This window comes from Sinohyriopsis cumingii, chromosome 7 (assembly GCF_028554795.1).
Source record: "Sinohyriopsis cumingii isolate HCF-2022 chromosome 7, ASM2855479v2, whole genome shotgun sequence".
NCBI classification, from domain to species: domain Eukaryota; kingdom Metazoa; phylum Mollusca; class Bivalvia; order Unionida; family Unionidae; genus Sinohyriopsis; species Sinohyriopsis cumingii.
The window spans coordinates 92,706,408-92,724,481 of record NC_142967.1 but is presented as its reverse complement, the minus strand read 5'-3'; the positions used below and the strand labels follow the sequence as shown (position 1 = coordinate 92,724,481).

At 34.4% G+C, this 18,074-nt stretch overlaps 1 protein-coding gene across 1 annotated transcript in view; it reads left to right on the top strand.

The window, feature by feature from the left end:
* The first annotated feature begins 1,033 nt into the window (after positions 1–1,033).
* LOC149795718 (sodium-dependent proline transporter-like) overlaps positions 1,034–18,074 on the top strand; it is a 71,220-nt gene continuing 54,179 nt past the window's right edge. The window contains exon 1 of the mRNA XM_089965612.1: positions 1,034–1,229. Coding sequence (XP_089821738.1) covers positions 1,088–1,229 — 142 coding nt within the window. The 5' untranslated portion in view covers positions 1,034–1,087. The remainder of the gene's footprint in view (positions 1,230–18,074) is intronic.

Below are 18,074 nucleotides of genomic sequence, written 5' to 3'. Positions count from 1 at the left end.
TACTGTTTATTCGAGCATAAACACTTAACTATATATATATATATATATATATATATATATATATATATATATATATATATATATATATATATATATATATATATATATATATATATATATATATATATATATATATGCGTGTGTGTGTGTGTGAAGACAGCGACAGATAGTCGACGCCTTAACAGTTAAATTTTGTTGTATTAAAATTAAACTAATCTTAATTTGTTTCCATGTGTTGTCCTTAAAATGCTCAAGACTTTAATTCTTACCAATTCTTAAGCACAGAGAAGCAAATGCGTTTCATCCATATTTGGTTTTTCAAAATATGTCTATTACACGTTCTCAAAACCGGATTTGTGTGAAACGAAAGCAAAGGACAATTAAATACTTTATTAGACTTGACATTTCTTGAAGAAGGGAATGTGGAAAGTTTTGCAATAAACGATTGTTCGCAGATTCATCGTAACTTTAAAAATGACAACTTTAATTTATTCTTTCATTGTTTTCATTTATGTTTAACCCTTTTCAATTTTGCAACGTCAGTTCTGTGGAAACACCAATTGTGTTTTTGTGATATTAGCCTCTATCCTAATTAAAGTTGGTCCGAAGCTGGAAATTAGTGCTTTTCGTGCTTTTTTTAATTTTAGACTTATTGTGGTTCTTTTGGTGAATCTCAAGGATGAATATCCGTTGTATCTACTGAAGGCAGATAAATGAGCATATGGTAGGATTTAACATTTAAAGACAAGTCCTATAAATATTTCAGTTACCAGATCAATATTATCCTAATTTGCCTCTTGAATTTGACGGATTATAAACATGCATTCGGGGCTTTAACACGATCTGGAAATCTTAATTAAATTCCAGACCGTTTCCAACAACTCTTCGTCGCCATACTATCGATCAATAGGCTGCGCGTGCGAACATTCTGGAAGTAGAATTCGAAAACACTAACCCGTTCATGTGAAAACTCGAGCGAATGCATTGGGGATGCAATACGCATGCGCATTGATATTTCAACAGTAGCCGGCAAGCTCTGGAACCGAGCTTAATGTTTGGACATATCTTGTGAATTCCCTAGAATTGGATGAGAATGACGGAGGAAATCGCAGTTGATTCAACCCAAGTAAGTTCAAGATGGAGCCTGGTCCAGTTTGCTCTTCTTTCTTGCTACACGGCAGGTCTGCATGGCGTGATCAGCTTTCCGTATTATATTCACAAGCATTCTGGTAAGCTTTTCATAATGAATTATGGTCAGTTATTTAATGATTTATATTTATCTAATTAATTTGAAACGTTAAATGTGTACCCATCATGTTATACTTACCAGTATATTCCTGTGTCAATGGTATCACTCGTAAATGTCTTTATTTCAAAACTGGGGTCAAATGTAACGTAGCCAGTTTCTTTAATATAGAAAAAATATAAAAGAGCAGTGTCATTCAGTTTGTTTTGTTGGCTTTCTTTGGAAATGGAACTGATACGAGTAATTATATTCTAATAATGAAAATTCAATTATATCCGAGATTCGTATGTTTTTCTAAATAGAAAAATACGATTTTTAAAACAAGTTATTTGACAAAACAATAATAATACTAAGAATAGTGTCAGTGGCTGTGAAGTGCAGGTATTTGTGCATGACTCACCTCTTAGTTAAGTCAATCGATTTTATGATGAGTCTGCCAAGCCCACGCGCTCTATTGTCGTCTACAAGTAGAGGGCTGGTGACATTGCGGCCACTGCTATCAATATTCGTTTGCTTCATATTGCTTATTAGGTTGTTTTTTCCACAAGCATTTTATAAGAGAAAAATTATTACATATAACCGTTAATTGCATGCTACCATGTTAAATAATATTCTTCATCAAAGAGATTTGGTTTTTTATTCGTGAATTGCATGAGGACACGTAAAGCATTGGAAAAAGCAGTAAAACCAGTACTATTGACATATACATAGAAAAAGAGAATTGATTTTATCCAAGCATGGTCAAGCCCGACTTCACATTTGTTATTTTTACTGTATTAATTTCCAAGCAGGTGACACCTACAACTCAATAAAAGTATCTATTGGTATGTATAAGAGGTTCCGTGTGATATAGGACGATCCTAAGACGAGTTCATTGGATCTGAAATCTAGTAAAGAATCATCGTGCTTCTTCTAGAACAATGTAACCTACAAGTAATTTTCTTTCAGCACGCAATGCTACAAGTGAACAAGATCCATTAATAACAGCTCTCTTTTGTCCCTTCCATCAGATATCTGGCGTTCCCAGGAATCTTCAGTTATCGTTTTAAAAATATTGAAATCATTGTCTGTTGCTTGTATATTATTTGATAATCACGCACTCAAAGATATTTCATTGTAATTGACCATGCTGTCACACCCCAGCCATTATACAGACGGGAAAATATTGTTGCACATGCGCATTCACAAGTTGGAGTGTCAAAAAAGCTAGTATGTAAAATATTAAAGTACATGTATGCAACATGCTTCTCAACACATACAACTGTTTGATAAAACGTTAATGTTCAGACTGACCTAAGTATTCGAGGAGCTCTTAATCATCCACGACTTTTTCTAGATGAAAAAAAAAATTAGAACTTCGAAAAGTCGAAGTGCTGAGAGCCAATAGTTTTAGTTAGAGGTTTTGTTAGTTTCCAGTTTTTAGATGACGCATGAAATGAGAATGTGTTACATGTGTCATGCAAGTTATTCCAAGAATTCGAATAATTTAGTTTCGCGTTATGGAAGTTTTACAGTATTTATTTTAAATTTGAAAACTTTACTTCACATGATTTTCTACTATGGCAAAACATATTTAACGTGAAGCATAACAATTTGTGTGCATGGCCCCTTTACAATTAATTTGGTGAAGGAAATTTTCGTACGTGAAATTTGTATTTCTTTATTTTCATTGTATCTTTCCAATAAACTATTCATTATTTACAGCATTTTCTCGAAGTGTTATTTTTTAAAGCTCGACTGAACCCATCTCCCTCAAATAATTATCGACCAGCCATTACAAAAGGTGTTATTCGAAGTGCATCCGGCGATTTTGCGTGAAATAGTTACAAAATGGAACGGAAGTACCAATACAGATTACAATTAATACTTATTCCGAGTATCCGTTTGTACAAAATTTGTGCAAAAGTGCTAAAAGGCGATTCGATCCTCAAGTATCTTGAAAAAATAGTTCATGGCGAGTTGTCCCTTAAAGATATTTCAACACCTATTTCGTGTACTACACTAGTTAGACATTTTGCGTCATTTATGACATTACCAAGTGGAGTAGACGCGGGAATTACATGCTTTTAATACAAGATGCATTCAGTTTATGAGTAATTCCAAATTCGTGGCTTAAGTTCAAGCTCAAACTCGACTGGCAAGATTACGTCAAAATTTTTTTTTAAAGATCTTCAGCCATTTTAGTGAGATATCATTAAGTGCCCATGACTAACATTTGTAAAATATCTGTCTTATAGTTGCACGACATTTTAGTTTCATTTTCTTAATAACAGTATGCAGATCTGGGTAATGATGGAAACAAAGGCGTCAAAGCCTAGTGATGACTCTCATGCCAGAGCTTACTCTCTATTCCACGGATTTGTGGTGATTGAGCATACGCAACAAAACCTTGGATGGGATATGCAAGTCCATCAGCCCCTTTCCCCATCCATATCCCTTTAGGCGCTGCTTGTACCTTCTTTAGTTGAAGGGAAAAGCAATCGAGAAGTGACGCTTAACTTTGGTATCCGTGACTAGCCGTCCTGTTATTTTATTTTGAGAATCCCACTCTTTCCACGAGTGCACCCTTCCATAAATAAAATTTGCAAAGGCTAGAAATGTATAATTTATTCACAGATTCCTTTCTCACTGATTACTCGTTTCACAATGCAATCTCAAGTCCTTCAAAAACAAATAATTTGCCTAGAAAATCGTATGAACATCATGTCATTTATCAATTAAATGCTTGCTGCACGACAACACTAGCAATGATATAGAATAACCGGTAATGCCAGAGTAATTCCGAATTATCAAACTAAGAAAAGCAGACGACAGATGTTAGGTATGCAGAAAGATCAAATTTCTTGTTCAGCTTTTCAACAAATGACACGAATAAAGAGGCTGCCCAAATACCTCATAAAGCCTAAACCTTCTGGACGTGATGTCGTTGAAACAGGACGACACGTAAATCCGTCTAGCCCATCATATATGGACAGGGATGAGGTTGGATGTTGTTTGTTTTTTTTTGTTTTTTTTCATTGCCGGTTGTCCAGTTTAGGGGTCAGATTTAATTTTAAACTTTTGCTTGATGCAAATTTATCTATGATTTGATTACCATCTGTTGTTATTCGCCACATAATGTTATGCCATAGCATAACCGAACTAACCGTTGTACCAAAAGATTTAACAAAACACTTGAATTCAAAGACGGTATCCCAAGCATAGAATTGTATAGTGAGCTTTTGAATTATCACGTTGAATGGACAATCAGTCAAATAATTTTGTCTTAATTCTATAATATAGTCAGGAAACCTGTCTAAACAAGCAATATCATTTTATTATTGAAATCGTTATAAATGGATAAGCCCAAAATATACGTATCTCGAAATAGCAACAGATCATGCTGAAGACATTCCCGATTGTACCAGCAATCAATCAGTACTTGGTTTGCTCGATGGGTATGACATGGAGAGCGCCCCCCCCCCCCCCCCCCCCCCCCGCCGTTCACCACTAAGTCCAAGGACCGATCACATTTAAATTGGGGGGGAGGGCAAAGATTTAAAAAAAAAATAATATACCCGGAAATATACCCGGTCTTAAATAGCCTGAACAAATACGTTTGGTCTGATTTGTAAAAATATCCGTTAAATTAGTATGGAACAAATATTATTTTGAGGTAAAAGGAAAAATAAAATGTGCTGGTTTGAAATAAAATCCTAGTCTCCTCCGACCACGAGAATTAAATGGTCGGTCTCTTAAAACCTCAAAGATTTTATTGTACATATGACCATTTGTATGAAACCAGCATCATCAACATTGTTAGCTCCATGTTAAAGACACCTCTAGTCTATGTCTACTCTTTGTTCTTAGAGCGATGACTCATTCAGCAATGAAGGCAAACAAGGACAAGATTTATGAGCCATTAGTTGACCTGTCCAGCTGGAGCTAATTTGACTTGCTCACGTTTAATATTATGTGGAATAATAAAAAAAACACGGTCAGTAATGCTTGCTTTAATTAGGCTTGGTCTGGCCATAGGCGCTTGTACTGAATGCATCTTTTTGCTTAAAATAGACCATGACATCACTGTGCCCGGCTGCCGCCATATCGTTTTCGGACAAAGCACAGAGAAATGCTTCGAAACACATCGTAATTCACGACATACAGGCAAAAATAAAGTTGTTTTTATTCGCTCTTCCCTCACTATGTAATTGTTTTTATATATTCCACTATAATATGAGTGTGTACAATAATAATTTTGTACATTTTATTTCTTTGTGATCCTTTTGTGTTGTTTTCAAATATACGTTGAGTAAAGCTGTTGTATTTACACATTAAAGTTATATATATATATATATATATATATATATATATATATATATATATATAATATATATATATATATATATATATATATATATATATATATATATATATATATATGTATATATATATATATATATATATATATATATATATATATATATATGTGTGTGTGTGTGTGTGTGTGTGTGTGTGTGTGTGTGTGTCCCAAATGAATATGTTGATACGAGTAATATTCATTTATATCTATTTTGTTTCCTTTTCAGTTAGCATTTGTGTGTATAATGTGTAAGATGTGTATCATTTTAAGGGTGGCTGTCATGATTAGGGTCAGCAATTTTTGTATTGCTGTTTCCATCAATACATATATATAATTATACATCCCGACAAAATTTAATTGGTTATATATTTTAAGTAAGGAAATGTATTATCCACATAGTATAAATATAATCAACCAGTACTGCTCTTTTCAACACCATAACTCTAATGAACATAACGCATTCTTTATGTTCTAAACTGTCATTCAATATTACGATTTGTTTGTATAACAGACATTGAAATAAACATAAATTTTCTCTCCTTTTTTTCTTAATTTTGTTACCGATTAACAAATCATAATCAGAAAACGTTAATAAAATCATTAATGCATGATACAAAAATAAAAAAAAATAAAAAAATTAATTCATTGTTTTTAAATTTATGGAAAATACATGCAACATTTCTAGGTTCTACATGCATAAAATCACGTCAACTAAGCAGAGCGTAATTTTATGTGCTAAACAAAATATAAGAAAAAAATCACTTTCCTACATACATCCCTCTCTATTTATATGTTAAAACATGAATCACGTATAAGAATACTTCATGGCCATTATTTAAGGGGGGGGGGGCTGGCAGTTCCCTTGCAATTTTCATCTCAAAATATTCAGGTGATGAATTACAAGGAATTTCTGTATTATACTGTTCTAGATGATTCATCAAATTTGATTATATGATTTATACGGTATGCAGGCTTAACCACCAATGTAGCATATTCAGATGAACAAATTTAACGCCTGGTACATGGTTTTCAGTAAGAACAAAATAATAACAATAATAACACGGAAAAGAAGATCGAACGCCATTACGCCGTTCGCCTTGTATGAGTGGCTATTTTTAGAAAGTGATATCACTGTTGTGACGTTTCACAGAGGTAAAAAGTACAAGTTCATTTGGATGTTTCATGTCAGTTTGTAAGCTGATTTTTTTAAAAAAGAGGAAATACTATTGGTGTGTTCATTTTAGTACAATATAACCGTGGTCTATTTCGTATTCATGGTATCACTCCACTATTACAAATGAGAGTTTCAGGGTTCACGTCAAAAAATATTCGAGGTCGAGTTAAAATAGACGATTCCTTTAATACAGCTGTAGTTATTATTTACCATGTGTTCAAAAGATGCCACACTTGAGCTTCGAAAATGGTTCATCTCATTTTGGTAGCATTACAATGGAGGAAATATACTGTGTGTGATTTAGATTTTTAACGTAGCTTTAAAACAATTTCAGTCATCGCTACGATGTGCAGTCTGGTACTTTATAATGATGTCTAGCACTGAGACATCATGACGCATCAATTTAGCATCATGTCCCACCCAGTCACATTAAACTGACACCAGGCCGTCCAGTCCTAACACTAACCTCGTATGCTGAGCGCCAAGCGAGGCCGCTGCTGTTAACATTTGTTTCTTTTAAAAAGTTTTTGGTGTAACTTGGCGGGGATTCGAATCCGCAACCTACCTTGTCCGAGGCGGATGCTGAAACCACTCAGGCCACCAGGGCGGAAATATATTGTTTATACAATTTGCGCTGAGGTTCATATCTTTAATTTTAATGGACTATTTAATGTTGCCTTGGTAACTTTCTGAGCCAGAAGTGTGAGCAAATACTTGAGGGCCTTATGTTATTTTGTCACGTAAATTGAGACTAGATTTAAAACTTCCTAACCAGTCAATCTGAATGGTTGAATTATTGTTTTACCTCAGATCTATTACAAATTTCGCTTTAAGATAATACATATATAGTACCATTTCATTAGTGACGTGATGCAATATCTTGAAAAGATTATCCTTCGTCGTATTCTTACGCTTTGTCAGTACGAAGCTCAAGTTCAAGAACCTCATTTTTTTTCACAGGACTCTTTAAGCTAAAATAAAAATGAAACGGACTTATTGTTAATAAAACTGGTATGGTCTCTTTATATTTGTTTTATTTTTATTTAATTGTAACAACATTTTGTGCAAAGGTATAGAAAGTCAAAATTTCGGAATCCTGTGTTGAGTTAGAATCCAGTACTTACAATAATTCATTATGCAGAATACAGTGCCTGGTTATACAGACATACATTTATTTATTCAAAAGAAAGGAAATGTACATTGCCTTATTACTTAATAAATTCAGCATTAACAAACGTATGGTTTCAATACAAGCTTTTGTTAGCAGACACGCATTCTACTCCCCTTCCATCAGAGCACGTTCGGTCTTTTCTTCATTAAGTCGACAGCATTGTTAAACTCTCAGTTCAGTGAGGGTATGTACTTTAAACCCTGTATTATGACAACAATTACACAGTAATAAAATCTATATTTAATTTTTTTCGAAAATCTGAACGTAACACGGAAGTCGCATAACAAATAATGGGTTCATACATTTAAACTTTTCAGAGAGCAAACACTGATCAAGTCAACGTATCATTGAAGTGTGTGTACAGATACGGAAGAAGCGCCACATTGATTTAACACTCTCGAGTTTTTTTTAAAAAAAAACAGAATAACAAAACGAGAGCCCCACGACGATAAGAACGTCCACGAGGAGCCGTTGTTGCTCAGTGTTTAGCGTATCAGACTGGCAACCAAAAGGTTGGGGGTTCGAGTCCTGCTGCTGGACTAGCACGGGTCATCTATCGTGATGTGACCCAGGGCAAGACTTTGACTACAACTGCTTCGGTATTAAATAACCATTGCGCATTACAGTGCCGTACAAAACCAAGCCAATCGAAACAAACCCAAGCAAACAAAATAAAACAAAACAAAAAAATTCTGTATAACAATTTCAGAGTGCTTCTCTGTTATTGCCATCACTTTTTGATGGCATGAGAAAGAAAGTTGCAATTAGTCTTAATTGGTCATATAGAAAAAATGAAAGTCTTTTCACAAAATGACAGTTATTAAGACGAAATCGAAACGGATACAACAGAAATTGCGCAAGCTCCAAATTAATCAATTTGGGCAAGTATTGCTTGAAACATTAACGTTTTCATGATTTAAATGCGTCCACTTCTTTCCTTTAAAAATTTAAAAAAGTGCAAGATAGAACTCGCGGGAATTTCCTACCAAAACACAAGAAATGAATCTACAATTTCATTAGTTAAGGGAACAATCACTATAAAAGCAAATAAGTTAAAAATCCGCATTGTGCAGCGTGGAAAATGTTTCTTTTAAACTCCATGAGTTAGATTTTGACATTCGGATCAAAATTAAATACATTTGTGCATTTATCGAATCTGTCTTTGGTACAAATTTCTGCCAGCAATCATCTGATTCATCCTCATGCATATGGCAGTTGATTTCCAAGGCCCACAGTCACATTTTTCTGGAGAATTTTGGATACAGTTATTAATTCGTCCTCCAGGAGGCGAACATATCTACCTCTGCCCATGGTAGACATAGCTTTTCGTTACGGGATTTTAATCAGAATGGATCGCCCCCAAAAAATTGAAAATTGAGATAATACATACCGTGTTTTTGTTGGGTTTTTTTTTGTTTTTTTTTTAAACTCCCAAAAAATAGTGGTGATAATATTTTGAAGACAGGAACACCAGAGCCAAGATAGCATAGGGAAATCCGTGTTTTGGACATTAATCGTCGGACAGATGATTTCCATTTGAAATGATGTGAGTTTTTCCCACACTCCTATCATAAAGTCAAGAATCCGGCGACGATTTCACCTGTGTCACCTGCAGCTGGACTCGTTACGCCATGAAATTGGCTCTAGATTTGCTTTTCAATACAACTTTACCCATTGTGCCCAAAACCAAATCCCTAGACAAATTTACAGTGAAGTTCGTGTTATATGTTTTCTGGCATTTTCTGGAGAGGCTTAACTATAAACAAAACAAAGTACCATGGGTCACATATTTCACTTATGTTACAGCATCAGTACCTGATTGCTCACCGTGCACTGTAACCAAAAGACACGCACACATAACAATCCTCATATTGTAATCTAGAGAATAAACAGATTCTTTTAAATCACTACCAAGAATGTCAAAATTCAACCCATGGATCACGACCGAAAAGAAAAGGAAAATACACACAAAAACTAAGGACTACATCTAACCCATAACCATCTTCGCTAGCCAAGGTTACAATAACCCTATCTACACCTTGGCGTATCGAGCAGATATTTTTGTGCTTCGGGTCTGTGAATTTCACTGGATGAGGTGGCTTGCCACCGCATCCAATCAAAATTAAGATGTTCAAATTTGAACACTGTTCCTCCACTTTCTAGCCGGCCCAGCAAACTTGAAAGACCTTTCATTAAAATATACCTGCATGAAATCGATAGGAATATGATTTATTTTCTCAGAAATTGCGATTCGTTATGTCTTTAATCCGCTGACAGACGAGACGAAAGTACATCGTTGCTGAAATTTGAGCTGGATCTTGCCATTTTCATTCCTAGTCACGTGACTACACAACTCTCGCAACCTATGTGTCAATTACATCAGCGGTCATACATTCACGTGATATCAACAATACATCATTTCTAGTGTTGTTTTAGGAAAACAAATCGAATATATAAATGAAAGTCATGCAATTTTTATAAAGAAAAAAGAAAGAATAAAACAAAAACTTCTCAAAATATTTATTATGAAAAAAAATGACCGAAAATCCGTAAATGTTGCAGCAATTTGAAGAAAACCAAATTCAATACACAGAGGGCACATGTCAATGTGGTAGTCACGTGACACCAACAAAAATCGATGACACGTACTTGGTACTTCTTGCAAACGGTTTCCTCCACCCTGCTGTGATACCGAGAGGTTTCTGGTTGTTGTTCTCAGAATAAATAGGTTGATAATTAAGTGTGCATTATATTTATTTACAAACATTAAATGACTTCTATATAATATGTCCAAATTCTATGTACAACAACTTTGTAAATTTGTTTATTGTCGCTATCACGTGACTGTATGACCTCTGATGTCATTGACATGTAGGTTGCATGATTTGTACAGCCATGTGACTCGGAATGCAAATGGACAGATCCAAGTCAAATTTCAGCAACGACGTACTTTCGTTTCGTCTGTCAGCGGATTAAAGACATGAATGCTATGCTCACGATTTTTGAGAAAATAAATCAAATTCATATCGATTTCATGTAGGTATATATCGATGAAAGGTCTTTCAAGTTTGCTGGGTCGGCTATTAAGCGGCTACCCCATGCCGACATCCAATACTAGTTGATTTTAAGATCCCAAACTAAATTTGATATATCTTCCTCAATCATATAAATGTTTCACAGTAGGAAAAACTTATTTCTACTACATCATAAAAATATCTATCCAAAAATCAGTTTAAAATGGCAAAAATTGATACATTTAATTTTAGTATAATTTTAAATAAAAATTGGAAAGTGAAAAAGATTTTTACAAATTAAAATTAAGTCTTCATAAAATCTGAAGCATGAAAATATGAAGTTTTAGACTGCAAACTTGAGCAATGTATCGTATTTAAGACAAATGGTAGATTGTGTCTGTGCAATTTAATAGCATTTGTTCAAGGGTCATTGAAAATGGATAGCTTAAAGCATGGGTCAAACTCAAACCGCCCCGCGGGCCGCATGAAGGCATTTTCGATGGCCCAAGGCCCATTGAGGCTGAGTGGCAAATTACTCAAATATAATGCTATAAGAAAGCTACTACACATTTTTGGATATTTAAAGCGCGTTCAGCTCATTTTTTGTCCCCGTGAGCAGATATAGGCACAATTAGATCATGTATTCTCTGCTAAATGTGAAATATGTGATCCCAAACGTTCTAGACAAGAATGGACATTTTGTCATGTAGGACATACAATTATGTCAAAGTTAATTCAAATGATCTTTTCTGAAAACAAAAATTGTGTATATATAAGAGCGACGGCAGTGCTGGGTCTATATTGGTTGTTTTACTGATTATTTCTAACAAACCGCTTAGAACCAGGTCTGCCGGCGCAGTATGCAATGACAGTATGGGTCTGTGCAGTTTGTAGTTGGACTTGACGTTTAAGCGTGTACTAAAGGTTCAATATTGTCTCCTTATAGAATGAAATAAACGGATTTCTCTGTTAAATTTAAGTGTTTTTAAGTGGCAACAATAAATAAGCAAGGACAATTATCGTTTCCTATGAATCTATCATTGCCAAATGGAATAACAGGAAAATAAATATGCTTTCAAGGGATAAAATAAATTATCAAGGACAAATGGCACTTCCATGAAAAGTCATCTGTGTTAGTCGGGATCATAAACTCTTCTTGGATGGGAAACAAGAAGACTGACATGAGTTGTTTGATGAACTTCAGTTCTCGATCAATGAACTTAAACTTGTCACATGGACAACAATCGGATACGGATAAATGGATTGACTTGAACTCGACAATTGATGAATTGATGATAATATTTTAAACATGCCGGCGTCTCATAAACGGCCTTAAGGGAGAAATTATTGCAGGAGTCACTAATGGAAATTTTAACAGTTTTTATGTTTTACAAAATTACTGGAAATTCACAAAGGTTACTACTATTGAAACAGTGTAAATAATATTATTTTGCTTGACTTTGCCCAAAAGTTTTTTTCCCGTTCAAAATGATAAACGAAACCCTTCCCAGTCGATTACCATGTCATTTGATTTCCCGGAAAGTAAAATATATTCTGCACAGTAATATGTACATTCTAAGTATTCAGTTTCTGAGGATGAAGTGTCATTTGGCCATGAATATGTGACGTGCAATCGACGGGGATTTTTTTCCTCCGCACAACCATGTTTATTTAGGGATTGAAAATACCGGACATAAATGGTGTTATAAGCATTATTGCTGTGCTCATTTCTAAGAGGGAAGCACCGTCTGGAAGTTTTATTTTGTACCAGCATAAGACAAGTACAGGAAACCAAAACCTCCATGTTCTTCACGGTATTATGTTATTCATTCTAGCTGAAAGAGAAGCATGTGATCTTTGATCGCAAAGCGCAAGAATCATTGAAGATGGAATAAAATCTAAAAATAAAATGTTCTCTAGTGTTAAGGCATTTAATCATTTTCAGCATGCCACTAGGGTTGCAGGCTCGAATCAATGTTCTATTGCATATGGGTTACAACTAGGGTTCCCGGTTCGAATTAATGTTCTATTGCATATGGGTTGCAACTAGGGTTCCAGGTTCGTATAAAGGTTCTATTGCTTATGGGTCACAACTAGGGTTCCAGGTTCATATCAAGGTTCTATTACATATGGGTTACAACTAGGGTTCCAGGTTCATATCAAGGTTCTATTACATATGGGTTACAACTAGGGTTCCAGGTTCGTATCAAAGTTCTGGTACATATGGGTTACAACTAGGGTTCCAGTTTCGTATCAAGGTTCTATTGCATATGGGTTACAACTAGGGTTCCAGGTTCGTATCAAAGATCTGGTGCATATGGGTTACAACTAGGGTTCCAGGTTCGTATCAAAGTTCTGGTGCATAAGGGTTACAACTAGGGTTCCAGGTTCGTATCAAGGTTCTATTGCTTATGGCTTACAACTAGGGTTCCAGGTTCGTATCAAGGTTCTATTGCATATGGGTTACAACTAGGGTTCCAGGTTCGTATCAAGGTTCTATTGCAGATGGGTTACAACTAGGGTTCCAGGTTCATATAAAGGTTCTGTTTCTTATGGGTTACAACTAGGGTTCCAGGTTCGTATTAAAGTTCTGGTGCATATGGGTTACAACTAGGGTTCCAGGTTCGTATCAAGGTTCTATTGCATATGGGTTACAACTAGGGTTCCATGTTCATATCAAAGTTTTATTGCCCATAGCTTACATCTAATGTTCTAGGTTTATATCAACGATCTATGCACATAACTTACCTCTAATGTTCTAGGTTTATATCAAGGTTGTATTTCACATAGCTTACATCTAATGTTCTAGGTTTATATCAAGGATCTATTGCACATAGCTTACATCTAATGTTCTAGGTTTATATCAAGGTTCTATTGCCCATAGCTTACATCTAATGTTCTAGGTTTATATCACGGTTCTATTGTCCATAGCTTACATCTAATGTTCTAGGCTTATATAAAGGTTCTATTTTACAAAGATTACATCTAATGTTCTAGGTTTATATCAAGGATCTATGCCCATAGCTTACTTATAATGTTCTAGGTTTATATCAAGGTTCAATTGCACATAGCTTACATATAATGTTCTAGGTTTATATCAAGGTTCTATGCACATAGCTTACATATAATATTCTAGGTTTATATCAAGAATCTATGCACATAGCTTACATATAATGTTCTAGGTTTATATAAAGGTACTGTTGCCCATAGCATACATCTAATGTTCTAGGTTTATATCAAGGTTCTATTGCACATAGCTTACATCTAATGTTCTAGGTTTATATCAAGGTTCTATTGCACATAGTTTACATCTAATGTTCTAGGTTTATATAAAGGTTCTATGCACATAGCTTACATTTAATGTTCTAGGTTTATATCAAGGATCTATTGTACATAGGTTACATCTAATGTTCTAGGTTTATATCAAGGATCTATGCCCATAGCTTACATATAATGTTCTAGGTTTATATCAAGGTTCTATTGCACATAGCTTACATCTAATGTTCTAGGTTTATATAAAGGTTCTATTGCCCATAGCATACATCTAATGTGCTAGGTTAATATCAAGGTTCTATTGCACATAGCTTACATCTAATGTTCTAGGTTTATATCAAGGATCTATTGCACATAGCTTACATCTAATGTTCTAGGTTTATATAAAGGTTCTATTGCCCATAGCATACATCTAATGTGCTAGGTTAATATCAAGGTTCTATTGCACATAGCTTACATCTAATGTTCTAGGTTTATATAAAGGTTCTATTGCCCATAGCATACATCTAATGTGCTAGGTTAATATCAAGGTTCTATTGCACATAGCTTACATCTAATGTTCTAGGTTTATATCAAGGATCTATTGCACATAGCTTACATCTAATTTTCTAGGTTTTTATCAAGGATCTATTGCACATAGCTTACATCTAATGTTCTAGGTTTATATCAGGGATCTATTGCACATAGCTTACATCTAAAAATTCTAGGTTTATATCAAGGATCTATTGCTCATAGCTTACATCTAATGTTCTAGGTTTATATCAAGGTTCAATTGCACATAGCTTACATCTAATGTTCTAGGTTTATATCACGGTTCTATTGCACATAGCTTACATCTAATGTTCTAGGTTTATATCAAGGATCTATTGCACATAGCTTACATCTAATGTTCTAGGTTTATATCAAGGATCTATGCCCATAGCTTACATATAATGTTCTAGGTTTATATCAAGGATCTTTTGCACATAGCTTAACATATAATGTTCTAGGTTTATATCAAGGATCTATGCCCATAGCTTACATATAATGTTCTAGGTTTATATCAAGGTTCTATTGCACATAGCTTACATCTAATGTTCTAGGTTTATATCACGGTTCTATTGCACATAGCTTACATCTAATGTTCTAGGTTTATATCAAGGTTCTATTGCCCATAGCTTACATATAATGTTCTAGGTTTATATCACGGTTCTGTTGCACATAGCTTACATCTCATGTTCTATGTTTATATCAAGGATCCATGCCCATAGCTTACATCTAATGTTCTAGGTTTATATCACGGTTCTATTGCACATAGCTTACATCTAATGTTCTAGGTTTATATCAAGGATCTATGCCCATAGCTTACATCTAATGTTCTAGGTTTATATTAAGGTTCTATTGCACATAGCTTACATCTAATGTTCTAGGTTTTTATCAAGGATCTATTGCACATTGCTTACATCTAATGTTCTAGGTTTATATCAGGGATCTATTGCACATTGCTTACATCTAATGTTCTAGGTTTATATCAGGGATCTATTGCACATAGTTTACATCTAAACATTCTAGGTTTATATCAAGGATCTATTGCACGTCGCTTACATCTAATGTTCTAGGTTTATATCAAGGTTCTATTGCACATAGCTTGCATCTAATGTTCTAGGTTTATATCAAGGATCTATTGCACATAGCTTACATCTAATGTTCTTGGTTTATATCAAGGTTCTATTGCCCATAGCTTACATCTAAAAATTCTAAGTTTATATCAAGGATATGTTGCCCATAGCTTACATCTAATGTTCTAGGTTTATATCAATGTTCTATGCACATAGCTTACATCTAATGTTCTAGGTTTATATCAAGGATCTATGCCCATAGCTTACATCTAATGTTCTAGTTTTATATCAAGGATCTATTGCACATAGCTTACATCTAATATTCTAGGTTTATATCAAGGATCTATGCCCATAGCTTACATATAATGTTCTTGGTTTATATCAAGGATCTTTTGCACATAGCTTAACATATAATGTTCTAGGTTTATGTCAAGGATCTATGCCCATAGCTTACATATAATGTTCTAGGTTTATATCAAGGTTTTATTGCCCATAGCTTACATCTAATGTTCTAGGTTTATATCACGGTTCTGTTGCAGATAGCTTACATCTAATGTTCTATGTTTATATCAAGGATCTATGCCCATAGCCTACATCTAATGTTCTAGGTTTATATCACGGTTCTATTGCACATAGCTTACCTCTAATGTTCTAGGTTTATATCAAGGATCTATGCACATAGCCTACATCTAATGTTCTAGGTTTATATCAAGGATCTGTGTACATAGCTTACATCTAATGTTCTAGATTTATATCAAGGTTCTATTGCCCATAGCTTACATCTAATGTTCTAAGTTTATATCAAGGATCTATGCCCATAGCCTACATATAATCTTCTAGAATTATATCAAGGATCTATTGCACATAGCTTACATCTAATGTTCTAGGTTTATATCAAGGATCTATGCCCATAGCTTACATCTAATGTTCTACGTTTATATCAAGGATCTATGCACATAGCTTACATATAATGTTCTACGTTTATATCAAGGTTCAATTGCACATAGCTTACATCTAACGTTCTAGGTTTATATCAAGGTTCAATTGCACATAGCTTACATCTAATGTTCTAGGTTTATATCAAGGATCTATTTCACATAGCTTACATCTAATGTTCTAGGTTTATATCAAGGATCTATGCACATAGCTTACATATAATGTTCTAGGTTTATATCAAGGTTCAATTGGACATAGCTTACATCTAACATTCTAGGTTTATATCACGGTTATATTGCACATAACTTACAGCTAATGTTCTAGGTTTATATCAAGGTTCTATTTCACATAGCTTACATCTAATGTTCTAGGTTTATATCACGGTTCTATTGTCCATAGCTTACATCTAATGTTCTAGGCTTATATAAAGGTTCTATTTTACAAAGATTACATCTAATGTTCTAGGTTTATATCACGGTTCTATCGCACATAGCTTACATCGAATGTTCTAGGCTTATATCAAGAATCAATTGCACATAGCGTACACATTGATGATCAGCTAAGTTGCTGTATTTTGTTTGTTTGTTTCAATGACCGTTTGTTAATCAATGTAACGCTTTCAAAGGAGTTAAACTTAGCTTGGTAGAACATTTGTTTTCATTTATGCGTGTTGCACGATTAAATGGATTTCTCCTGGTTTTGCGTTGAGTTCAGGGTGTTAGTTGTTCTGAGTAGCATATCAGAGTTTAAAGACTTCTTACGGTAGAAATTATCAGGAACAAAATAAACAAATTATGACGGCAGTTCATCTGATTGTTTTATATAAAGGTATCCGAACAAAGAAAATGATTGATCTTGAAGACAAATATACACGACTGAAAATATTTCCCTGCCATTTAAGATAAGAAAGACGCCTAAGTGCTTTATGTTGAGAGTTCTTTTGTGATGAAAAAACAGGAAACTGAACAGCTTCCTCTTACCATTTCTATCACAGATCTAAATGGATCAATAAACCCGCAAGGATACAACATCAGACGTTCGTCCTTGCCTTTAACTGCAATGTTTATATTACATGCAAACGCCTCCTGATAAAAATTGTTTCCCTGTTTTTGAGCTAGTTCATTAACGGGCCATGTTTTCACTTTTTCATGGTCTGCTATGAAAGGTCTAACCTCAGTTTCACATAAGATGCCCAAAATGTATTCCTCTGACTGAGACTTTTTAAATTCTTTCGTATAAGGCTGGTTGGCAGGAATGAAAGTTTCCTATTAGCTTGTTGGCAGGAATGAAAGTTTTCTGTTAGATTGTTGGCAGGAATGA